The sequence below is a fragment of the Thermobia domestica genome, chromosome 4 (assembly GCF_964235325.1).
Source record: "Thermobia domestica chromosome 4, izTheDome1.hap1.1, whole genome shotgun sequence".
NCBI classification, from domain to species: Eukaryota; Metazoa; Arthropoda; class Insecta; order Zygentoma; family Lepismatidae; genus Thermobia; species Thermobia domestica.
This window is the reverse complement of record NC_137457.1, coordinates 288138646-288166571: the sequence shown is the minus strand read 5'-3', so window position 1 is coordinate 288166571 and position 27926 is coordinate 288138646. Positions and strand designations below refer to the sequence as shown.

Here is a 27926-nt window from a genome sequence, read left to right as displayed (position 1 = left end):
CAAACATAGATGATCGTAACATATATTCAGACATTTTTCTCTGTTCTTGTATATTCTGATCTCATAATAGGGCTATCACCCCACCACCTGATATACATAAGGATAGACACTAGATACTAGGATTATACAACAAACGTGCTGATTCTATCAACAGTCTAAAAAACTTACCTATCGTTACGCCTTGTGATTGGGAAATTCTGCATTGAGCCCATTGTTGAACCATGTATACTTCTTAGCTGCTGATCTATTTCTAACTTTTCTTGCCTTAACTGTTCTACTTCCTGTGAAGAAAGAAAAAATGGATTACTCTTTTTCGACAACAGAAGGAAAACAAGTTTCACGTAATATTAGTATACCATAAAGAAAATCACTGCATTTTCACATTACCTATCAAGGGTATGGGTTTTTGAAATCACAAAAAGAGTGACTTATATCAGATTAAAGATCTTCACTACAGCGAAATTAAACTACCGCTAATTTTGGAGTTTTTCTGTAATATCTTCAAAACATTTAAAAATATTCGAAAAGCAGAAACGTAGTGAACTAGACAATATGAATTTGCATGTGATACTATTATCACAACTGATCTATCCGCTTTCGATTTGCAACTGTAGAGATTTAGGTTTTTTTTTTTTTTTTTTTCTTTCTTTCTTTCTTTCTTCTGTAAACAGCGACATACCACCAGCAGATAGTGAATTGAGGTAAAGGTTTCACATGCAAAATCGTATTGTCTAGTTCACTACGTTTCTGCTTTTCGAAAATTTGTTTTGAAGATATTACAGAGAAAAACTAAAATTTGCGATAGTTTAATTTCGCTGTAGTGAAGACCCTTAATATCAAGTGCCGAAAATGCGACGGAGTACTGTGTAACGAAAAAATAATTACAGGGATACTCTTCCTAATGCAGTTACTTCGTTCCTCCCAACGTTCACTATGCAAAACCATGTTGTTCGAGGTCTACGTACAAGAGTTTAAACTAAATTTGTTCATCACAAAAAAATACAATAAGAAGCAAGTTTAACAATGAAAACCATTTATTCTTATAAACTACAGTAAATAATACCAAAAAATCCTCTTAAATCTGTAACACTTGTAAAAATAAATGTATAATACTAATTTGTTCAAAGGATAATTAAAGTATGGGACAAGAATAAACGACCAAAAATCCCACTAGTTTTAATGGCATTTTTGGTCGTTTATTCTTGTCCCCTACTTTAAAATGAAATTTTTCAGTTTTATGCTCCACAGAATCCCTGTAAAATAAAGGATACGACGGATAATGAATGAAAGTGAATAAATATGAAAGGACCTGATGGAATGAGCAAACGGGATAACCCAAAGAAAAATCACAGACACGATGCTGTCCTCTACAAACTCAGAGCCTTATAGCCACCGTGCGCCATTGTTCAATTATGATTGATAACGTTATATTAGGAGCCAATACTCGACTCAACGTATACAGTATTATGTTGGTGCATGAAGTCGCAGTGTTTTTATTTCGCGTGTTAATATATCAGTTACTATCGGTTTATTTATCGACTGTCATTTTTGTTTAGAAATTCAACTGTTGTGCTTCATTTTACTTATATATATATATATATATATATATATATTTGCAGATAGTGTGTAGAGTCGTAAACGCTAGAAAATGGAAATGAAAATGAAATGAATTTTTAAGTTTTACGTCCCACGGTTATGCCGGTTAGGCTAAAGGAGACGGTGATAATGAGATATGAATGAAATGGTGGAATGAATATTGTGGGAGGAAACGGGAGAACCCCGAGAAAACCCACGCACACGGTGTTTGTCCACCACAAAGTTCACTTGGCGGGAGCAGGGTTTGAACCCGGGACCCCAAGCACCAGAGGTGAACGCTCTACCACTGAGCCACCGCGGCCCGCTAGAAAATAGAGTGTCAAGTGGAGAAAATGGAACAATTGCATTTGAGCCGCGTATGGGGACACCACCACCGGAGAGAGAGCACTACAAGAAAATTGTTTTCTTGTTTTAAGCAAGGTCATTTCAACATCAGTGACACTCAGGACTGCGCCTAGCCAATTTGCCAACACGTGCAATGGTATGATTTACCCTCCTCCTTTCTCCAGAAAGAGCAAATCTTAAAAGCCACGACTTTAAGTATGCTATCCAATCATGAACAACGAAGGGAAGGGAAAGTGCACTCGCATTCAGAAAGACCTAAACCCTACAAAAACAACCACTTTGTGTCTTTTTTTTTTTTTTTCTTGCTTTAAATAATCTCTGCTGCACAGTCTCGAGCTAATACAGATAAACTACCGGTTGGACTTCGTTGGGTAATGAATGCCAGATGGCGGTTCTCCCGCTGGGTGACTTGATACATATTGATTTCGAATGTTTTCGACCTCTGAGAAACTTGCACACAGTCGCGAAATTACACTGCGCGTCACATTCAACTCAGCTCCTACAGCTCATTGACTTTGCCTCATTTCCAGTCCTGAGGATACGGCCACGCGTAATGTTGTCCAACATGCGTTCTTTGTAACTTCTATGCTTTCTAGCTGGCTACTGGTTAGTGCTTGTGGATTTCGTGCACACATTACACTGGTTCGGATTTCACTTTATACTGCAGGTCCACGACTCAAATAGCCTCTGTTCAAAGGAAGTATGCATTTAATAGGTACCCACTTAGATTTATGAATATTTCTTTCAATATAAATTTTAAAGCATATGAACTTTATTTAAAATCAATAGTTGAACGAACCTGATCTTGTATTTTCATTACTTTTGGAATATCTAATATTTCTTCTCCCGGTTAAATGACACGTGGTTTTGATTTGGCCGTCTCTAACCATACTCTTAGCTGAAGTTGTAGAAAATCGAGCAGGAATTCCTTAATTTTAATTTTATGCTTCTTTGGTCATTCCCGCATTATTTTCTTATCCATACGTTACTTCATTTACGTTTTTTCTATACAACAAATATGATACAACTACCTTATGATTGTTCAATATTTCTGGAATAAAATAGCCTGGTCTCAGACTATTATTACCAAATAATTAACTATATTTGCTTGGATTAAATTATTCCAATGTTTCAATCAATTTCTTTCTTTATTTTGAAATTCTACTTGCACAAAACTTAAATGCAATCTTTTAACCTTCCACGTTAATACCATACAGGCTAAAGATCAGTAAACGAAAAGGTGGAATGAAAATAAAACACGGAAAAAACACGACAAAATTCATAGGTGTTATATTCTCCTCCTCAATTTCTCATTGGCTGGGATCGAACGAGGGACACACCAGAGATGAGCACTTAAACACGCAGCCACTGTTCTCTCTACTAACCACAGAAACTGCCGTTACAATACATATCTAATATTGCCAACAAAAACTTATCTTGCTAGCTGCTCAATCTTTTGATATACGTATTTGGATAACTTTATCAACCAATTTACACTTTCAGAAATACTGTACAAAGGTCTGTAAAAGGGTAACTGACTATGTGTTTAAGAGTAAGTAGGTATTACCATTGAGTAAGCAGTTAGGCTTAACTTGCGGGAGGTTAAATACAAGGGAAGATTGAAAGTTTTATCCAGCATATGGCATACGTATTTGTTGCGAAGAAAGTACTAAAGCGAAGGTGTAAAGGATCAAGTTTCGCCAATAGATAGTAGCATGTTTCCTCTACCTTTTTAATGTATTTCGCAAGAAACTAAGATATTTACAATAATTCAATTCAAGAGATGAAGATGCAAACTTTGACTAAAGATAAGCTGAATATATACTCAGAGTATAATTCCTGCAATTTTCAATTATTTTGTTTCATTCATTCATTGTTGAGGGCATTTAATATCATTCTTCAGAAAACAGATTCCAATAATGAAGCTCTCTCAACGACAGAAGAAATAGAGTATTAAATAACTGAACGGATTATTTTCTGATTGCAAACTGCTTTGCGGCAAAACTTCGAAATTCACCTCAATTTTGACTGAATTGTCCTTTGTCGCTACCAAAATACAAGATTTGATCAAAAAAATACGGTGAATGATTTTTTTTTTTTTTTTTTTTTTTTTTTTTTTTTTTTTTTTTAAGCAGCAACTACTGCCGCTACAACCATTTGATGTAATTTGTCCGATAGCCTAATCCGTTGAGAGAGAGAGCATCAAGTTGGAATGTGTTTCGACTTGTCAGTCAGCGTCCAGAGCCGCTAGTGTGTGGTTGTGTTTACCGTGTTTGTCGTGCATCTTATATTTCGAACAACGCGTGAACATTAAGTTTTGTTTCAAGTTGCAAACAAGTGCTAAAGAAACTCATGAAACGTTGAAATTAGTGTATCGCGATAATGCTGAACTCAGAAGACTGTTTACGAGTGGTATGAGCGATTTAAACGCGAAAATCAGTAGGTAGAAGACGAACAACGTCTGAGACGTTCATTAATCTCAAAAACAGAAGAAAACGTGCAAAAAGTGGCAAAAATTGTTCGTTCAAACACGCGAATAACTATTCGAGAACTTACCGAAGAACTTAGCTGCTCGTACGGGTCCGTGCAAAGTATTTTAACTGCCGATTTGTAAATGAGAAGAGTGGGTGCTAAATTCGCTCCCCGACTTCTGACTGAACAGGAGATTTTGGTTGATAAAACATTGGTGTTTTTCACATCCACAATATACTCCGGATACAGCACCATCAATTTTTGGCTCTTCCCCAAAATTAAAACTGTGCTCACAGGATAGCGTTTTGACACCATTCCTTAGACTGAGAGGGCCACGACAAAGCAGCTGAACGCTCTTCCAAAAGAAGCCCTCCAGACATGAATTAAACATTGGGATAAGTGCATTGCTAGCCAGATAGTGCTTTGAAGAAGATTAAATCAAATTTCATGTAAACTTATTACTTTGTTTCTAATAAATTCATTCATCGTATTGTTTGATCACATGTTGTAAACTCGAAAAACGGGGAAAACTTAAGATACAGCTTGTTAAAGTATAGACTGGAAAGATTTCTTAAATATGAAGCGCATGGACAAAGGAAAAATCACCTGGTTAATTACTGAGTATTCAGTTCGTGTAATTAGTGAGGTAAATCTGAAAGTGTTTTGTTATAACAGTCTGAAAAAAGTATTTTATGTGAGAAACGGGACCATCGTTCTAAGCCAAACATAGACTAATGCCTTAACAATGTCTAGCGGAAGACCGAATCTCGTTCGATCAAGATGTGTATTGTAATCATTTTACTCTGTATTCTATCACCATATGCAATTTTTTTCTCCTATCTTCTGTGGCCGCTAGGGAACAACACTTATAATAATATTGATACACTTTAAAAAGACAAAAAGTAATTCTTACCTTTAGATGTGCTAAATGGTACTCCAAAAGAACCTTTGCATTGGCTATACTTTCTACAGTACCTACAAATACAAAAGGAACTTGACCTTCTTCCCTAGGAATTGTTGGCTGTGGCTCATTATCACCTTCAATTTTTACCCGCACCTGCACAGAAAGAAAGAAAAAAATCAGAAATATTGAAACTGTCTAACAGAAGCTCAAGTCTGCCTATCATTCCTTAGCGAAGACAATACGGATGCTGCATTTCATTTTGGCATTCCTGCACACGCATTAAACACATACACATTTTTTTGTGTGCGGACGATTGTAACTCACGGAAAGAAGCAAAAAGAGCTTAGCAATATTTATTGGACTATTTAGTTTTTGGTATGCAGTGACAGTGTCGCAGCAGCTTTTTCAGTTCCTTCTTTATGGGATGAGTAAGCCGTGACGTCACATTCAGACCTATTATGCTGAGACCTATGAATATACCAGATGGCAGAATTACCATAAAACTAATACTCTGATTTAAAATTCAAAAACTGAAATTGGCTGAAGATTTTCGACATAAGTTCTCTCCATCCTTGAAAAATTAATTTATAGATAATAGCACTTGGCCGGCAAAGTAGTGACGAAATAATAGCAGATGTATTAGCTTCTTTTGGAATACAATATTTGGTAAGGTTTCAATATGTATATAAAAATATACCCGAATTCAGAAGCTATTTATTTGATGTACAGTCATTCGCAAAGTTCTTGGCCACTGACCTCCTTCAATCTTGTACTCTTCGGGGGAATTCGATCAATCAAATTTGAATCTTGAGGTTTTTAAACCTGATATACTAAATTGCCCTACGAACGGCAGTAAGAATAAGAGAGGTAGATTGCCAAGCTCTTTTGAACATGACTGTACACTCATATTAAGTAGAAAAAATAGCAAACACATGTCTCTAAATATATATGTCCTCTTATTTATAAATGAGTAGCAAATGCATATTTTATCGTGGTATTTTTATTGCAAGCCTCCGACTCCTTGATGTTATAGGAAGTCAATATCTTCTGTCGGACCAATATCATTTGACGTATATAAGTAAACTATTTATGTACTTAAGCCATACTAACATCGTTCTTGTGAAAGTGGTACCCCGATTGAAACTCTAAAACCAACCCTCCAGTACAGCCCTTTAATTTCCAGTTTTCTGACTTAAAGGGAAAAGAAATTGCCCTACTCCTGCCGTACTGATTTCATGGATATACTTAGTACGTTAGGTAAAGGACACAGAGCTTGACTTTGGGAAGCTCTCTCAGACGGACAGTCAAAAATAGTACTTTCGCGTGAAGTAGGAGGAAAACAAAGCAATTCTAAGATATATATATATTATCACAATTCTACGGTACTACTCAAAAATCTCTCTCTTCTCTAACATCCATATTTTCATATTCATAATAAACTGTTTAATACTGAGGTGCCTTTAAGTTTTGATTTCACGCCTATTTTAGAAATCATGCCATCTATTGGTAAGCATAAACCTTTTAAAAGGAAAAATAGGTAATTCTATTATTTTGTATATATGAAAATGTGTGTGCACAAAAGGCTCACTTCTCAGAATGTGCGTTACAAAACATGGTTAACAATGAATATGACGTTAAGACTTACCCATATTTATTAACGTTAATTCCTCCGAAAATTAATTTGCATTGCTCGATTATACTGTAAACTTTCCATTCATATTCCTGCAACTTACAAAATGTACTAGAATCATGTAGAATCAATCTGTGGTTAACTACAAGCCCAAATCGAATAACAATTTTTTTTTGGTATTCTATCACATATCTTTCATAAAAATCGAAAAAAAAAAAATAAATAAATTGAATAATACACTCGCCAACTTTATATAGACAAGAAATGCTCTTATGTTCGTGTTTTCGTAACGTGATTTCTCTGGGATGGAAAGCCGATCAAATAACCGCATGCAACAGTTTCCCCCGCAAAAGATTTTTTACAGTCTGGCCATGGAAACACCTACAACTCATTACGGTATTTCAGACTGATTGGGAAAACAAAGCAGCATGGCATCAAAGGAAGCAATATCGATCCTATAAAAACTAATTAAGCCAAACACAAACTTTAAAAGAAAAAAATAGTAAATATCACCGTACGTATTTCAAAGTTGTACGGCTAAGTTTAACAACAGGAATCTTCAAGCTTTCAGTTTTCAATAATATATTTAAAATGTCTTTCCTCTCCCCTGTTCACTAATATTTACGATATTTCTAGAAACGAACTGACTATACAGTAAGAAAATAAATACAAAAAAGAAAAACATACCCTGTTGTCTGGACTGCCTCATCTTGATGGTTGGTGTAAACCTACATGAACGCTACATAAATAATTCATACAAAAGGTGAATAACATTCGTATCGTGATCTAGTTTTCTAACGCAAAAAGTGGAAATGAAAAATTTTTATGTAGCTACGTCTGAATCCTGTTATTTAGTCAGGAAGATTTAACAGAAGCATGGCAATTCACTGGATCTTGAAATGTTACAGCTGGTAATGAGATCTTCTACCAAAGTTCCTGGAACCATCTGAAATACTGCATGTGCATATATAGATTAAAATAATCTTCACATTTTAAAATAGAACATTTGACTTGACAAGGTGGAAAGCTTCGGTATATTATGAAATCAAGAACATAATTTTCCATACTGTTTCTTTCCTCGAAATATCAGACTCCTGTAGGCACTTCTAAAATTAGCAATGTAACAGACTCCTGTAGGCACTTCTAAAATTAGCAATGTAAAACAGGTAATTATCTAGACTGGATAGCTGGTTAAGTAGCAGACACAGATACAATTGCAACACTGAACAACTATGGAGAATAACCATAACATCGCACAACGGTTCAATATGGGAGTTGCAACGAAGTCAGCATTGAATACAAACTTCCAAGGCAAAACTAGTGATTTCTACGTGTTACTTATAAATGCAGTTACTTTTTTTCAAACAATACTTAACGATCTTGCAAAATCAATTTTAATGACTTACATAGCTACAAATATGTATTATTTCATTTTCACATATAACCATATGCAAGAAAGAAAAATCGTCGAAGCAGAAAAATACTGAATCCGGTAACTTGATTGCCATGCCAGTAACACGATCAGTTTTGTGTGTTTACAGAGACAATCCATTATTCTGTATATTTTTTAATAAGGATTTCTTTAGATTAGGATTACATACAATTTTTTGTTTTCATATGAATACTCGTGTACATGAAACAATAATGAAACAAATGATTATCAGAGGCTATCAGATTAACTCAGCTTCAAGTAATGTGTAACAAACACAGAAAACTGGCCATGTTACTAACTTACCAGTAACAGAATATCCTATGAGTACTTCAATACTTTTCTTATACAAATATGGAAGAACTGATATCAAATTATTTTTCAGAACAGTATTCCTAAAACGTATATAATCAATTTAAAATTATGTAATTCAAATGACCAAAAAGATCTTAACTGTATGTTCTCCTTCTAAAGATTCAGAATAAATCTAGAGGATTTTATTTTTTATTTATTTATTTTTGGTAATGTTCTTACAGGCTGAAAATAAACATTCTAATTTTTAATTTGAAGAATACGAAATTCATTTAGTGTGTTTTCAAAAATGAGTCGTATTAAATGTAAGGGGGAGAGAGAGAGAGGAGTTTAACACGAAGAGTGCCTAAAGCAGTTCAAGCCATGACTACATTTAATATTTTTTTTAACAATGTATTCAATTCGTAACAAAAATAATTTTATAATTATATAGTAAATTCAAAACGAAAATTAAGAATATAATATTTCCTTTTTAATACTGAATTTGGAGCTAGGTCATTTATGTTGTCCTCGTTTCTAATTATTACCGACATGTCTTGAGTTTACTGATTCAAGGCTTCCGTATTTCTTAATATAACAATGGTGGTTATTTACATAGCATTTCCATTTACAAATTACTGCTATTTCTGGTACGTAAATTACCTGTAGAACTGGAAATACATTATTATATTGGAGGTACAAACCTAATTTTATCAAAATTTACTATCACTACAGAAGTAGTTAAGTTTTAGATAAGGACTTTGCATTAAATCATCTTACCAAATAAAGACCTTATACTTCTGTACCCAACTTTTTTTTTTCTTTCTTTAGGGAAAAAAAAGTAACACCTGTAACCAGAACTGCAGCGCTCTTTCATTTCAGTGTCGATGGTGGGCTAATCAAGAACTGAACGTATGTGACAGTAATCTGTGTATCCTTGCAAGTTGTGAACCATGGAAAAGAACAACTGTACCGAACCACTTGACTGTCGTGTACCACATTAAGTGACAGGTAATGCAAACGCACAACTAAAATACTACTAATAGCAGTGTATTCACAGTTCAGTGATCAAAAGGACTCGTCGGCACTAAGTCTCTTGACAACGGAAAGCCTAGGCAGACAGATGAAACTGTACGGTGGCTATTGCATAAGCCTCGCGCCAAGTAAGTGGCGAAATAATACCAACAAAGCTAAACCCTCAGAGCGGTATGGCAAGTAAGAGCCACCACAGAAGGTATGGGTATCTAATGGGTTATGGAGCATGTGGATTAACTGATCAGAAATAGCTCGCGCCTTATTAGATGGCATCCGAGGCACTGGTAGGTCGAAGTCATAGCACGATCCACCACAAAAGATTTTAGTACCTCAATCTGTCTCAGTAGATTATCCGTAACTTGAAGGTTAAAAGAACTATTGAATGGCTCCTGTGCTGTGACATCTGCAGGGTGGTATTATCACAAAATGAGATAAAAGGTGTAGCTGAAAGAGACAAAGCCGATAGTGGAAACATCCCACCTTCCCGCTACCAAACATTTCATGACCATAAAGAATAATGTCCGTTAAGGTAATGAGATATTATTCTTCCATCATCGTAGCTCTCTCTTTGAAGTAAGAATAGGGTCAAATAAGAATATCGTACACCCGCAAACTTGTGGCGAGCGATGACGGAAAAACGTTTCCTATGCTACTATATCGGAGAGTACATAACTGTTCCACGACAATGTCGCCGGAAATCCCTACGGTCTTGACATTCCTTGTAATTTTCATGTGATGCTGAAACTTTTTCTCCGTAACGAACTGTTCACATCAGACGAAGTCCACGAGCAGTTTCAACAGCAGCCCCAAGAACCTCTTCCACCAGAAACATTCTATGTCCCATTTCATAGTGCGTTAGTACTAGCGCGTTTTCTACTAGGTATTCGGCCTCTGACGGACTTGTCACATACATTCTTTGTAATGGAGAAGTTCTCCGAATTCAGCAACAGAGTACCCAGAGTGGAATTATTCTCAGTCCTGTCAACTAATGCTGGAATAACGTTTCTAGCTATACCTCGTTTAGCCGACTTTCTACCTTTCTCACGAGAGACTGCTCCCAAATAAAATGACCTCAAACTACTAACTGTGTGCAGTACTTAATTAAAAATGGAGTTACCAGTATACAAGTATATATTGTAACATTCACTCTCAACAATTAAGTGATGACTAATGTAAAATATTTGATCATCATTCGATTAGTTCAACAGCATGCCCATTTTGCAATGTTGAACATTTTTCTTGCATTTGGTGAAATACAACAGAACCACCACAACTTCATCTAAAATAATACACGTTCTCGTTCTATATACCGTTGTCTTATGTCTATGAACACAATATTTCCATTAATTATAATACGGCGAACAAAATGAGAAAATCAAATTTAAACCACAGTCAAGACAAGCTAATTATATACTTTACAAACAGAAATATCCAAATCCTTCGAACTATACTCACTTTTCGCTAAACAATAAGTTTCCTGTAATGCAACCGAGAAGGAAAATTATACTTTACTTAAACGATACTAAAAATTAAAATAGTAAATATCCTGCGTTCTTTGTGCATTTCTTATGGAATTCATAATGTTAAATACGACGAATTCTCTACTTTTGGATACTGGAATGACCTGCCCGCGGGTGCAAGATAGTTTTAAAACAAATTATTTTAAAGTTTATCACACACACACACACACACACACAAAAAAAAAAAAAATACACAGGAAAAAATAGTATAAATATTATGGATGTTTAATACCAAAATTAAAAGCTGAAAATGAAATGGGTATTACAAGGCAAAAGAAAAACTCAATGTTACGAGAATTAGAGATACATCAAAATAAACACAAAATCAACGAAAATTTTAAAACTTTTGCATTTCAAATTTATACTTTTATTGATTATCTGAATATATAATAATAAATACACAATTCAACTCAGGATTTCTACGCCATGATTTCAGGTTCAAAGTACCAACTTTCAGCAAACCAATGGTCAAATTATAATAATTTTCTTTGTATTTTCTGAATCATGAAATATAGAAATGCTTATAAGCGTAGAAACCCTGCTTTGTCAGATCACATTTTAACAGGGGAGAGAACAGACATTCATGAAAATTACTGAAAAACTTCTCTTTTGAAAAATCAAATATCTTAGAGATAGCTATGAGTAACATTTTGCCAAAATATGTTAAAATATATATAAATATATACATACACGACATTGTAAATATTAAGAACAAAAATAATATTGAATACTTTTATATTTAAAACTAATATATATATATACACACACCTTTAAAATCAAGCCAAGAAAGAAAAGAAAAATTCAATAAATTCTGAATTTAATTTGCTCACACTAGTATATACTATATGCTACACACATGAATCTCTCATAGGTTACTCGCGACCACGGTCATGTCACTCTATATAGAGACGCGCATAAAGGTCTGAAAAAAAAAAAAAAAAAAAAATAGTTTCGAGGATGTAGCTTGGAAGGGATTAACTGATGATTTTGGATAATAGAAACATTAACAGAGGTTAAGAAAGCCATTACTATAACTAACAGCTGATACGAAAGTTCGCCGAAATATTCGACTAAAGTATTTTGATACCTTTGCCTCAAGAACAGCCAAAACAGAAAATTTAAGCTCTAGTTCTGATTCTATCATCAATATCAACCTGTGAGGAAGTGGTTCATATCAGCGAGAATTTTGTTACAGTATGCAACTCTCTACTATGGAATCGACAATACGTTGACTACAATCCTAAGCCGTGAGTATTATTGTTTATATAAAGCTTGTATTTACTTTCAAATGACTTCCAAACCGTACTACTCTTCTGGATTAACTACTGTAGTACTTACAACGTAATAAAGCGGCGGTCAGTGTATGCAAGCAATAGCGCAGCAGAAAATTTTGCCGCCTAAGGAAATACTAGCAAATACTGTTCTTATCAAACTCTTAAGCTTTTTGCGATCATGGTTACTGTGGATAATATACTGAAAAATTGCAGACGAAGTGTATTTTCACGAAATTGTAATTTTACTACAAGATCACGCTAAAGTGTCAACAGAATATAACGCTCCTAGTTAGTAATAAATATTTATTCTGTTATTTTTAGCTGTGCCGATCGTGGCAGTTGCCCGTTCATACAACGCTAGAAATATCGCTTTCTGCTAAAAGTATTGACTGCGTTTTCAGCACCAATGCTAAATGAACGAGGCAGTACAAAATCTTCAGTACAATTAATTATTCCATCCAAGCTGATATTAAAATCTGAATCAAAATTAGGGCTCAAATTTTGTTTTTGATAAGTATCGTAACTTAGACCCGAACCATCACTGGGATCCGAACGCCATACTTCAACTAAGATTCGAGTTCTGGTCTCTCAATGCCAGAAGCAACAATACTCACAAAGAACTCAGCTCAATTATTTTTTTTTGGGGGGGGGGGAGTGGAGGACAATTATGAAAGACAAAATATGTAAATTTATCAAAGACAAATACTTAACTAAAAGGAATTGGTGTTTCATAATACACTGTAACTACACGATCACTACGAAAGCAACATAGTTTTTGTCCCTCACTGACATTGTACGGTGGTGGTAAGCAGCCTCTTCAGAACTCAAAACCAATTAAGCGATTTTTTAATTTTTTTTTTTTTTTTTTAAAGAAGAAAGTTGACAATATTAAATTAAAACACACAAGAAAATTTCTTTCTTAGAAAAATCAAGAGTGCGCAAAGTTTACTTTCACTTTTACAAATTCATATTCAACCAATTTCTAACATGCATCTTTGAAGAAAAATTGACAGCATAATATTTAAACACCGTGCAATGCACTATGGAACAACAGCTTCCCACTGTATTGGCTTTTTACTAAGCTTTTACGAAAAGAATTATGTTGGATGTAGTTAACCACATATTGATTATTTGATTCTCGAAGAAAATGTTACTACTTTCACGAATTACTTTTTTGAAATATAACTAAATGGTAACCTATCCCTTCTTGTAGTACGAAATATAGTTAAATCTTTGACGACATAGTAAATATGTTTTCTGCATAAAAATACATTATTACATCTCAGACATACACCATAATATTATACATGTAAGAACTTGCACACTACAGGAAAGGTTTGAAGCACTTCTAATTATTAATTTAATATACAGAAGTAGTACAGCCTGCAACAAAAGAGAACATTATAATCTACACATAAAAACACTACTTCTTTTGGTTCGTTGCATTGAAGCTTAATGCTTCCTTCAGCATCGAGTCTACGTGAGACGTAGGTCTATGACAACGTGGATACGAACACTAATTCCTATTGGAAATCGAATCGAGTCTCCCGCGCCGTATGCTAAACATACAGCCACAAAGAATTTCTTTTGTTGCAGACTGTACTATTAATTATATCAAGAACATTAAATTTACGTACACTCCTTCATAACGTACACACTTAAAATAATAAATTTCGTAATTATTTATACTAATGGAACAATACTAGCAGCATACACTCGTCATATCACATATGTTACTGTCAAGATTAAGTTGCTAGTTTTTGCTTCCAAGTACAGTAGAAACAAGTGATGTCGCACCTCAAAAAATGGGGAATCTGTGATATCGCGGGTACGAACATGTCCTCCCGACGCCCAGTTTGACATTCAACCATTTTCTCGCGTGCAGTTTAGTTCAAATTTCTAATATCTTTGGTACAGAGAATTGTTATAAGTACGTATCAAAAATTCATCTTCATCATAATCCTGACAACCGGTCGCCCTGCACTTTCCGAATTTTCTAGTTGTGATTATGCCTGCATGGGTATCAGCAAAGTAATGATAGTTTCAAGCATTAAGAAAAAAGTATTCAATAGAAGTTTAAAATAATCGAGTAGAAACTGACGCATCAACAGATTATATTTCGCGTATCTCGAACAGCAGAACGTATAATAGAGATCTGGACAAAAACCACATGTTTACTCTTGTGTCTTCGGTCGAAAGTAATGTTAGGCTGCAAAGGCATCAAGTTCAAGTCGGGGAGGATACTGAAGCTGATGATTGCTTGTATAAATGGTTCCTTCAAAGACTAAGTTATGTTAATAAAACTGTGGATATTTTTTTTTTTTAAACTTCTATATAATATTAAGTTTTATTAATCGCGGATGTTGGGCATGTCCGCAAGAAGAAATATTCTGCTAGTGACTGTTTGCACTGAATACAGGACATTAGCTTTGCTCACATTGCCATTTTCCGACATACGCAGTAACTACGCTCCTTTCTATTTGTATGCATGCAGGCTTTTTAGATGCCATTGAAACTAATTTCTCCACAACATAATTACACTATAGCCTACTATTAAGAAAAAAAATCTTTCATTTGCGCAACCGTTAATGTGACGCGAGGGAAAGTTCCTCTTCTTATCAGCCACCTTCACAGTTTCATGTCCTAGTTTCATTTTTAATACGTGTTCGTTCAACATTAAACTCTTAGGTTAACGACGATAAGGAAGTTCAAAATAGTCCTTGAAAGTACTTGTAACAAGTGGTAAGACATCGCAATATTTCGACTAAAAAAAAAAAAAATCCCATAACATGGGGTAAAATCCATTTCGGAAGACGAAATTAAAAGAGCCGAGTTTGCAATGTAAGAGTTTATGCAAGGCTCTTTAAGCTCATCCGCACCTTTTAAAATTTTATTGAATAACTTTAATATATATATATATATATATATATATATATATATATATATATATATATATATATATACAGAGAATGGAAACTGTAACCCAGATAATATCTGCAAAATGCCATTATATGAACTAATAATTGTTTTCAAGACCTTCCATATACAGCAGTGATCGCCAAACTTAAGTTTCTGAGCTACCATAACGTGAGATGAGGCTCGCAATGGCAGGTGCGCGGGAGGAAGCAGCAGTTGCTGTCAGGCCCCCTATCGTTAGTGTCAATTTATCAAGGATAGCCAACCGAAGAGCTAACGCGGTCTACCGAAAATGTCCTCGCAAGCTACCAGTAGCTCGCGATCGACGGTTTGGCGATCACATATGTATATCACAGTATAAATTTGGGTGCCCAATAATTATGACGTCATGAACTACGAATCTAAATTTTTGGTCCCTCAAAAAGCCTAGAAACAGTTATAAGTTCATTTAATAATGTTTTGGAGATACCACCTGGCTTACTTTTTATATTTTTGATATTTTTCGCTGTTGTTCATTAAAATTAAAATATATTAGGGATGGGCTTAGTGACGAGCTTTAACATAAAAATAATAACAGGATGTATGTTTGTAACTAGAATTAAAATTGCATTTACGAGGTTATGTTCAAAAAGTATCGAACCTTATTTTTTCCCCCGTCAACCAATGAAGCGCGGAAGACTTTCTTCAGTGTAGATGTAGGGGAGACACTCATGGACAGTCGTGAATTTTTTCTACCTGCAGAAAGTGTCAGTCACTGGCATTCAGCCAACGACTGAAGAAGTGTAGTGAGCGGTCTTTGGATTTCAGTTTTTCTTAAAATGACTGAAAAACTTGAGCAGCGATATTGCATCAAAAGTTTGCCACAGATTTGGCGATACCCAAGCAGAAACCATTAAATCGGATCGGTACACTCAATTTTGAACGAAAATTTGGGCAAGAGGTGTGTGCTCGCGAAATTTGATTCAGGTTTTCATCGTCAAAACAACATTCCTATATGTCATCGGGCTCCATACTCACCTAACATGGCTCCTCCTCCGTGTGGCTTTTGGTTATTTTCCCAAGCTGAAAATGGCACTAAAAGGGACCCGATTTGAGTTAAGAGAAGACATCATGCGGACGGTTTCTCATCATTCCAGAAACTGCTTTTCAGAAGCTTTTTCAACAACGGCGGGAACGCTGGGAAAAGTGTCTGCATTACCAAGAAGACTACTTTGAAGGGGATTACTGTTTCGGATTTCAAATCAATAAATGTATTTTTACGAACAAAAGGTTCGATACTTTTCGAACACACTTCGCGTTTAAGCACGCAAATGGAAACGGGTAGTTCGTAGTAACGTTTCAATGATCAACTGTAATTTTCCTTAAGAAATTACGCTGCCTATTTTGATACGTCATCAAACCCTGACGGTGAGTCATTCTTTTTATTTAGAACTACATCTGTAATTCCACTGGTGTAGCGGGAGTAGTTACAGGGTTGTCTTCATCAAGGATATTGTCATTAAATACCTACTATGGGAGTAGTTATACTGAAAATTATTTGCTATGAATTAATTGCTTTCCAATAATTTGTATGAGGTGTTTGCCTTGTATGCAGTCAAGATTACGTAATTCGTTATATGGTACAAATATCTAAGATCTATTTTATAGTACTAATATAAATGAAATACTCTGAAATAATTACTAGTTGAAACAGTGAGATGCATACTGCCTATCAACAGTAAATAAAAATTCTCATGTGTTAAAAAACGCCATTTTCATTACATGCACTAAGGAGTTGAGAAGAGTACCGAAAGCGCTTGCAGATTCAGTTTCTTTTAGATGTTTTAACGTACAAGAATTTTAATTAACTGTTACTCGGAAACAACAAATGCCTTTCCATTCTGTTGTTCTCGCTTTAGGAATCTCAACGAGTTCGAGTCTTTACTGACGATTCCAACCTAACGAAAATTCAATTCAGGTCTCAATACTTTTTACGCACAGCGTGTTTTGGTATGAAAAGGGTGTTTCTTAGTGATGTGGGTATGGTAGGAAATGGGTTATTGCAGAACTTCAGAAGATCCTGCTTTTTTGTTATCTACCCTGCTCTTCTGGCACATTAGGCCGGATAATCGAAAGTCTATTGTATATATGGAAATGTAATATTTCTAGTTTAACGTCCCAATGTTTATCTTATGATCTTCACGTTAAACGAGATGGAATGATTAATGGAAGTGGAACGATTCTGATTTTTAGTGTTGTCATCGTGAATCGAACCCGGGACCCACCATTGCCCATGCATCAAAAGGCCCACGAGTTCTAGTGGAAAGGGATATATATATATATATATATATATATATATATATATATATATATATATATATATATATATATATATATATATATAGTTGCTTTGGGTTTTGAGCAGTCGTAGATACATACTCTGTACTAGACATCATGAACAGTTTTCACAGGAGGCAATTCCATCTGTTGTTGAGGTGCTATGGTTATACGGCATGAGTTGGCCAACAGTGTATAATGGATATTACGAGAATATGACAGTGACAATCGTTTAGAGTCAACGTTGTGATTGAATTCCTTGTCAAGGACAAAGTTTCAATTGCACATATTCACCACCGATCGAAGAAAACATCTAGAGATGAATGCACGAGTGAAGTACAATAAGAAGGCGGATGACATTTTAAGGGCAGAAAAGGATTCGTACATATCTTCGCTGCACAAATGAAAAGAATTAGGTAAACTCATTCGAACGAACAGGCTATTTCAATTATAGAAAATGCGTCTATTGTTTGGAAAGGACTCAATGCAATTCAAAAGATGATTGATGAATTCAAATATCAGAAAGTACATTATTAGATATCACGGTTATTGACTATAAATAAAAAAAACAAGAAAAAATACCCCTTGAAATGCTGCTCGAAGTCACGCAGTTTATTTATTTATTATGATTACAGATGACATTAAGAACCTGAATCCAGACAAGGCACGACTTGATCCTAGCTTCCGCCAAGTGAGCTTTGTGGTTGACAAACATCATCTGCGTGGGTTTTCCCCGTTTCCTCTCACTTCCGTAATTCCACTATTATCCCCCATCTCATCGTCACCATCTCCTTTAGCCTCAGTCATAATAACTGGACGATAAACTGAAAAACAGAAAACTTTGTAAACATTAACCCGCCTGCTATCTGTACTAGCACGAACACTTGATTTTCCTACAAACATGAACTGGCAAAATGTTCATATGTATTGTCAGAATGAATAAAAACACGATTTGGAGCAGTACGTTTCTGTCAAAGCAATACAAGCAGTGGTAATATCTACATGAGACTGACTACGAACAAAAAAACCTTGAAACATACTGGTTCTGTAGTCGTAGATCGGTTGGCATTCAGATGCTCATCAAGAATACAGATGTGCCGTGTCGAGGTAAATAGACAGGTGGTCACGCTGAATGTATAGTCAATGGACAATGTATAATATGACATCTCAATGAATGAGATCACTACAATCGTTACTTCGTTTCGGAAAGGCTGGACTTGACGTATCATTCTGGATCAAGGTTTACTTGTCTGTCTATTGTCCAATCGCTACGGACGAGGAACGACAGCTCTCCATATATGGTTAATATGGCTGGCGACACAAACTCACATAAGAACTGGTATCAAGCTGTCACAGTTTTGGGTTGCTCTCCGAAACCTCTGGAGACAGCTGGATCAAATCATGTGGAACAAATTATTAACAATGAACACAAGTCTCAGAGTTCCATTTAATTTGGCAATGCAAAGGATTTCTCCAGTTACGGGATCTCCCAAGTGGGACGAGAGCCTCCATCTTGATCAAAATCTCAGCTGATTGTGTAAAAAGAATCATACAAGATACAATCATTATCATAAGATTAAATATGACCAAAAATACGAAACATATTCCCTTAACTTTCCTACTGTACTTTCACAGAAATGTATTAGGCGAAGTTAGCAGAAGTTTGCTGGATAATGTAATGTCTGCTGCGTACGGCATGGGTTCGGACTTCCGTCTCATGCAGTTAATGCTACGATTCACCTCCCTGGTCTCTCTAGAGATGACTTCAAGAAAGCTTCAATAATGTGATGGAGTAGCCTGCCTTGAGCCCCGACCTCATCCCACTATGACATGGTTGACAGTTATTTTTCTAGATATCTTGTTACACCAAATCTATCTTCCGGGTGCTCATTATTGAAGAATGGACAGGATACTGGCGCGACATCATCTTATATCTGCGGTCTATTACATGGATGTTGGCAACCTGGAACATTCGGGTTACGCACTATCTTAGCATTTGCCTGGTGTGAAAAACACAGAAAAAAAAAAACTCACTCAAGATGGTTGACTTAAAAGGCTTTTCGCTTTTCTGATTGAGCATCCCCACCGGAAGTCGAACCAGGGACCGCAATTTCATTCCAACTGCTGTCGATAACAGAAAAGTACCTTTGTTCACCGTTTGTTCCCGCTATTGTTCACGTTTGTGTATCGGCATTGACTGACACTTCACCGACTGTGTATTGTGTGGTGCACCAGACAAGAATACAGCTACGTCTGTCTGTTGTCTATTAGTATTCTCTCCAAGATAACGTATGTTCCCAATATTATATACACTAATTCTTAAGAGTGTATTAACGACAGAAAATTGTCTTTGATCAAATCAACTTTTAAATGACACGGATATTTTGAAAGAATGGATTCTGAATTCTTTTCTTATTTATGGTTATCATTTATTACTAATAAATCTCTGGAATTGCCAAAATACAAAAGAAAAATAGTCAAAATGATTACAGAATACGCACCACAATGTCATTTTTTATATTTTATTTTATTTTTTTGTACACTATTCTATGGCATTTTTTTTTATTATTATTTTTTTTAAATAAATCTCCATATATAAAATTGAAAATCACTATGTTTGTGACTAAATCTCCTGAACTGCCCGACGATCTCGATCAAATTTGTAGCATGAGTGAGGTTCGAGACTGACAAGTAAAGGTTCTCTCACAAGAATCGGGGATCCGGAAACTGCGCATATATTTAGATAGAGCAGGGCCACGAAGGATAAATCCAATATGGCCGCCCGATGGTCATGCCAATCGACTCTTACAAGAAATCTCTCATCCATTTCCCACGGGCAGATTGACAATGTTTTGCAGATGGATATATGTATGAACACTACACATCTACCTGAAATTTCGCGGACGTTGACGTATTGAACCTAATATGGCCGATCAAAATGTCAATGTGTGAACGACTCGTGTCTGGACAACGAATTGTACTATGGAAGTACAGTATCACTAGACGTGTACGAAAAGCATTAAACGGTTCTAAATATCACCATCTGAAAACCAATATGGCCGAACAAAATCCTGAACCAAACAGCTCGTACTACAAAAACGAAATTCGGTGTAAAGTTCCATTACCACTAGTAGGTGAGGAAAATAATACAAATGAATCACAATTTCTACATTGTGTATCCAATATAGCCGCTAAATACGCATATAAAATATACACTGTAAACAGTTCAGGTGGTTTCGCATGAAAATCAAAATGTCTACATCTGCATCCGAATATAAATGTATCAACTTAAATAATTAATCCCAGATCTCCGAATATCCATATTCCAGCTGGAATTAGAATCGTACAAGTGAGGTCAAATAAAATCACTCCAAGTAGACTACTATACAAGTGCATCAAATTTGTATTCATTATTAGTCATTTACCAGGCATATCCAGAAAGTATGTACCGTTTAAAAAACAAAGTTTTGTTCAAGTCAAATTTGCTGTTACATGAAAAAGCACAAACTATTTTTCGACAGTTTCAACAAATGTTTCAACACTTGTCAGAACAAGTGACCAACTTGTCCAAACCTTCCTCAACAGAACATCCCGTTAATGAACGGGTCGATTTGTATTTATTGGTTGTTTGAATTTCATGACAAATATATATTTGGAACTCGTTGTTCGAGGAAAATAAAAACTGTAGTGTAATAATATAATACATATTCATCATCTAACTGCTTCCACCAGGCCGGATGATACAATATTTTATACAGCCAAGGAAATAATTATGACGTCTACTTTCGCTTTTATTTTTTCAAAAATAAATTGGTTGTGTAGGATAATAATATGAAGCACCAGTAAGCAAACCTATGCCTCTTATTTTCGGTTTTTTTTTTTTTTTTTTTTTTTTTTTTTTTTTTTTTTTTAAATATGCGAAAGGTCAAACGGTCCTAATTTAAGTATTTTTAAGTCTTATCCCATATAAAAGAATCATCATGAAGACGCTATTTCCACTCTTGGAAGAAAACAAGGATGCGCATTAGAAAAATTGAAACGAAGTTCTAACTTTTTATATTGATGCAAGTGAGTCACGCATTTAAGTATTTTTTTTATTTAGTAATAGTAGGTATACATGTACTCTCATGTCCAAAATTATTCTCGCATATCTATAACTGTCTTCTTGTAAAAATATAATTTGATAATGATTTTGCAGGGTACTTTTAATACTGATACTATGTGCATAATCGGGAAATGTATATTTGTGGTAAATTTCATAGGAAAAGAGTTATAAATACGAAAAATTAGGACGAGTAAAACAAAATGTTGCTAAATGGCCCTGGAAGTTTTATTGATTCTTATTTACTGCTCTTTTGACATGAAATTTTCCACATACATGTCTTTGCCGATTATATACACACACTAAGATTATAAGAAATACCGGGAGAAATTCCTTATCAAATTATACTCCTGCAACAACATATTTATAGACATGCGACAATAATTTTGGACATGAGTGTACATTCATTTGCGAGTATAAGCAGTATCCTGGATTTTTACCCAATTTTGGAAAATATGTAGTTTGCGCACTTAAATATTCCGCATTGTTTTATTTTTCTTTCTTTTTCATTTTTTTAAAACAGTGTCACTCCTATACGATAAGACATTACGGCAACACTACTACCTACCAAAATATTTACTGATGCTTCTAAATGACTAAGCTCTCTACACAACATATAGTAGCACACGAATGTATGTGCTGTAAAAGTATATAAGTGCAGTTTTGATCTGCCAGATGGTGCTTTATTGGTTGATATGGGTTTCATGTCCCTCTTAGGCCGCCCAGCAGGCTTCATGAGATAGAACTACTGCATAAGTAGGATCCGAATCCTACTCAGGTTTTTATTTTAGGTAAGTATCCTACCGGAGATCCCCCCCTCCCCACACACACACACAGAGTATGCGCATTAGGATATTTGACCACGAACTGGCGTGGACTGTTGTAGTCGAATAGTATTTTTCCAATCTATTATGTTCACTTGGAAACTTATTGACGCGTCTGGCTCTTTAAATCACAGTTAACTACTAGTTAATGTACAAATCTATTTACTTCTTTTTTTAAAAAGTGGCAACAAGAACTTGTATACAAGATGCATCATCGAAGTCCAACAAATAAATATTTTTAGTCACTGGATACTGTTGGTAATGTTTGGGTGTGTTTTTAACTCTCGTCTGTCGATATTTACACGCTGTGACTTACTGGGAAAAAATGAAATTTATGTTTTACGTCCCACCGTTTATGCCGCCCGGGCTTAAGAAGACAGTGATGATGAGAAATGAATGAAATGGTGGAATGAACCCCGAGAAAACCTACGCACACGGTGTTTGTCCACCCCATAAGCTCATTTGCGCGAGCTGGGATCGAATCAAGGACCCCATGCACCAGACGTGAACGCTCTAGCACTGAGCCACCGCAGCTCAATTATCCCATATATAACACGCTCGAAGCCTGAGTGAAATCTCTAGTGCTGCCTCCAACAATTATGTTCTGTAGACTGAAAGGCACGGCTGATGGACGTAAGTGATTATATAAAAGAACTGATAATGTGGGAGGAAACATGAGAATCCAAAGAAAATCCACGGACACTATGTTGTCTATCACACTCACATGGCTTGAAACTAGGAACTCCTCGAATCAAAGGTGTGATCTACGTCTGACCCATAGTGTCCCATAAGTCCTGAGATTTTCTGCCCTGAAGATTTTATAGGAAAAATACGTGTTATATACTCGTAAATACAGTACTTACTTCACGCTCTGTACATCCTGGAGCTTTAAGATCTCAAGCGGAATGACGCAGTCCACACGAGTGTCTTAACTATTAAATCAAAATCATCTTAATTACCCAACGAATGTTTTTCTTGTATGACAAGTAACTTTCTTGGATCGATACTTAAAAATGCATCTCTTTTGGCTCACTCAGTATTTTTGGTTAGAATTGCAGGAAACAAAGGTTTATTTGTTACTTCGATTTTTTTTTTCGAAACAATATCTATTTACGAGTACCAGTAAGGAACTTAATTTTTCATCATGATTGTATTTAGACTGTTAATTTTGATGTTACCAGATTTTATAGTGGAACTAGAAAATCTTATTAATGCAATGTGCTATTAGAACTTACTTCGTTACCTGCTAGGTCTTAAATGAAATGCTATATTCCTTTACTATCAGTGTCCCCTATCACTTCTCCCTCTTCTGGTTGGCTCTTAAAATAACTTACAGCTAGTACTTTTAATTGAATACCGGTACTTACTCTTGTATTTTGCGTCCCTCTTGGGCCAGATGATATCTATTTAGAAAATAACCAACAATTACATCATCCATATCTAGTAAATCATCTTCAAAAATACCCATTTTTCTATTCTAAAGTAAGTACAGAAAACCTTAGCTTCGTAAAAACAACCAAATTTTCCTTACAGTGCCTAACACTTAAAAATTATTTAAAAAGGGAAAAAACTTGTTAGAACTTACCACTCCGCTTTTGTCTACAATTTCTTGAATGATGCGACCGTTCTTTCCGATTACTTTTCCTACTAATATTCGAGGAACTTGGATAGATTCTTCACTGTATTCTAACATACTACGGGCTTTTTTCACAGCTTCTGCAGTCTGGAATTTAAAACGTAACATAAATTAGCGTTCTTAAAAGACATATTTTGAACTTTGAATTTTAATGTAAGCAGTAACAATTAACAAATTCTCCAAATCGTAGTCTTCTATCTTACAAGGGAAAGGGCCTTACTTTTCATTTGTTTTACTTTTGGCCATTTTGAATTAATTACTATAATAACGATTAAAAACTGTGATTGCATTCCTAAATTTTTTTCTGAAACCATTTACGTTGCTACATTTTGAGCAGCTTGGTCGTCTGGCCCGTTTTACACTGTAAGAAAAGCTTCTATTTAGCAGTTGAAATACAGATATCACATAAATCATCTTGCACATTTGCTAATATAGGGTCCAGTAAGAAAAGAACTTCCGTATTTGGAGAGGGTGCTGTGTGAACTATTGTGGCAATACGGCGGCGAAAGAGGTATCGATCGATAGCGGTATACGTTCCATTTTCAGTAGTTTCAATGGCGTGGCGCGGTGAGCATCGTGCATTTGTTACGGAGGAGTAGATTCGTAATGGTGGTTCTGTGATTAATAATCAGCGGACACCGCATCCGGTTCGGACTTGGCCGATATGATTCTTTTCCCGATAGAAAAACTAATCAAGTTTGGATATCAAACTTTAGAGCAACAGATTCTGCACAGAAAAAAATGCCTAGCCGACCTGCTAAGTGCTCAACGCTTTGGAGATTGCTGGATGGACGCTCTTAGACGTTCCACTTTTTCGAGCGTGTTACGGTTTATGGTAAGCATACGACTGCAGTTATGGCTTTTGCAACTACGATATAATTTCTGTTCAGTACGCTTCAATCTGTTTATAGTGTAAGGATCCTCATCTTCAGCTGAAACACACATTAATACAACACGTGTTATTGATTACAAAAAATAACGCAGACGAGAAATCACAACACGGAAGACACGAAATCAAGACGGTGGAGCCCGAGGAGGAACGAACCACCAAGAGGCCTTCTATAAAAGCGCAGCCTGAAGAGGACCAGCTATCAGTCTGACCGCTGATCAAATAACCTACATCTGCTCCGAGGTCGCTTTGGACTAGGAATCCTTACCACAACTAAACATCGCGAAGTTGCTTCGAGCTGAGGGGGTTTTCCTGCAAGGTTCACCGAAACCCTGCAGGTGCTTCGGAGACTGCTTTTAGTGAAGGGGCACCGTGCAAACACCTTTCTCTTTCATCCACGTCACTTAAAAGGAAAGACATTAGTAGAGTAATCCCTGTAATTCAAAGACATTTTGTATTTAGAATCTTGTAATAAAATTGGTGAAGGAGAAAACAATAGTTACTTTTTTTCTTTTATTTATTATACAATACAAATATTAACCTCTATGCGTAGAAGTTTGAAATCTATCCGTAGAACAATACTTTCATATTTCTGTTTAAAAATGTAACAGTTCAAATTGACTGAAAATGTACGGTTTACGAAAACTGAAGACCAGTAAATAAAATTAAAATAGAAGGAAAAAGAAAGTTATTGCATATATACTTCTTTTACTTAGTAGAAAAAAAAAAAAAAAGATTACGGCGTACGTATGTGAACCTACGTTAACACTCCACTGTTCCACTCGAAGTTTATTGGTCGGATAACGTTCCATGTTAGCAGTGGTCTCCTACTATGATTGTATTAGCAAATGTTTATTTTCTTAAAATCACTCCGCAAGTGAACCGATTTAGGAAGGGTCAAATAGTGGCGCTTTGCTCAATTTTCCGCTTCCCGATTCAGGAAAATACAAAGCTGACTGCCCAATTAGCAAAAGACGCTCGTTATCACCGTGTCGTGGCAAAGCGTTTGAATGTGAGTAACTGAACAGTCAACAAAGAACTCCATCACCAACTGCTGTTGCGAAAGGTATTCACAGACACTAAATTACATAGCATATCAAAATCTTCAGTTCGCGACTTCCAAGAAATGACAGATACTACCAGAATCTAAGTTATTGCATTTCAGTTAAGTTACCCGATGTAAATCCCATGGATTATCGTCGCAATAAACCCAAACACGGCATTTGTCTCTTGCTCAATCCTTGTGTGGCTTGTCAACAGAAACAGATTATCCTGCTTCCTATTCTTCAGCGAAATTTACTACAGTAGGAACATTAATGTTAAAGCAACTGCCAAAGGTAATAGTTGTTGCAGCACCAGTAAACAGTGAGTGCCTTTCCGAGTATTTTGAGATGCTAAATTTTACTACTTGTAAGCTATTCAGTTTCTTGTGTGTTACATAGTTGTGGTAAATCTTTCATAATGTGCGGTTGCAGTAGAGAATTTCTTCTTGGAAGTGTCTGCAGTAGTCCCTCTTTCAATTTTAAGTTTGGGAATTTGGTGCTAACTTGTATATTATACAATACTGGCACAGATCTCTCCTACATGTCCGATATTCTATTAGAAAACTCTTCTTTCCCAAGAAAGAAAAGAAACTACACACTTCAAAAATCGTTAAGAAATGCGAAGTTGCAATAGCCAGAATCAAGAGACTGGAAAGAAATGAGCTCTAGATCATGTATACTCGCTTCACTTCCTGTTATTACGCTTAGAACTCAGTCTTAGAGAGATAAGATCCTTACCGACGGACATTCATCGTAATCCATCCCTTTACTGTGTCAAGTTCAACCTATAAACTACTGTATCAATTACATAAGACGTTTATTAATGCACTTCATAAAGTCTTGCATTGAATCTGATTAGAATCTCTGTCTACTAACGTACGTTTCAGTTTAGAAAAACCAAATCATCATCTTTTAAAATTCCAGAATCACAAAAATGATTACTTTTCCCACTTTTTCCTGTAAGAATAGCTAAAAATTTGTATGTACAATGCAAGAATATGGCCTACAAGAAACTGTGCGCCTAAACGGTTCTTATAATTAACACCAAGTGAGCAATAATATGTCTATTCGCTAATAAAGACACCATCCACTGTGAAATAAATTTGCATGATATATTAAGAACAATTTGCATACAATAAAGTATATACTTACCTCACCATAAATTTTAAATGTACACGAATTTTCTTCCAATTCTATATTTGTAATACCTTCGACCTTCCTCGCCTGCTGGATGTTCGCACCATGAGCACCAATTGCTAAACCCATTAAGTCTTCCCTTACGCTAAATTCATCTGTATAACTGAAAAGAATAAATTATTATATTACAGACTTTCACAGTTTTTACGAACTATTAACAATTGAATAGTATGTAGATTTTATAAAATAGGTCAAAACGTATGTTTACACTATTAGTCAACACTGGTGATCAAATGCGTGGTGATCACAATTTACAGACTTCCAAATATTTCAACTAAAACATCTGCAACTTCACATTTTCCAACGTAAATATACGACAAAATTTGGAGGACATCACATCTTAAGAACTTAACTAAGGACTACGTAATGACTTAATGTTTCTTCACATAATGTTTACAGGTGAAAAATGCATCAACTTATGAAGTCGTTAACTTGATCACAATGCTGGCGTAATGAAAAATTAGGTGGTTAAACAGAGGGACTGGAATTCCAAAAACACCGGGAACA

The 27926-nt window shown here is 35.5% G+C and overlaps 1 protein-coding gene across 5 annotated transcripts in view; it reads right to left on the bottom strand.

Moving 5' to 3' along the window:
- Fmr1 (synaptic functional regulator FMR1) overlaps positions 1 to 27926 on the bottom strand; it is a 242821-nt gene that overhangs the window by 121595 nt on the left and 93300 nt on the right. For 3 of the 5 annotated variants that reach the window (XM_081756090.1, XM_081756095.1, XM_081756091.1), the window contains exons 7-11: positions 27375 to 27522; positions 24240 to 24377; positions 24022 to 24057; positions 5327 to 5470; positions 169 to 281 (exon numbers count right to left, since the gene is read on the bottom strand). In XM_081756090.1, the coding sequence (XP_081612216.1) occupies positions 169 to 281; positions 5327 to 5470; positions 24022 to 24057; positions 24240 to 24377; positions 27375 to 27522 (579 nt within the window). The remainder of the gene's footprint in view (positions 1 to 168; positions 282 to 5326; positions 5471 to 24021; positions 24058 to 24239; positions 24378 to 27374; positions 27523 to 27926) is intronic. The other 2 variants (XM_081756093.1, XM_081756094.1) reach the window with 1 other exon arrangement.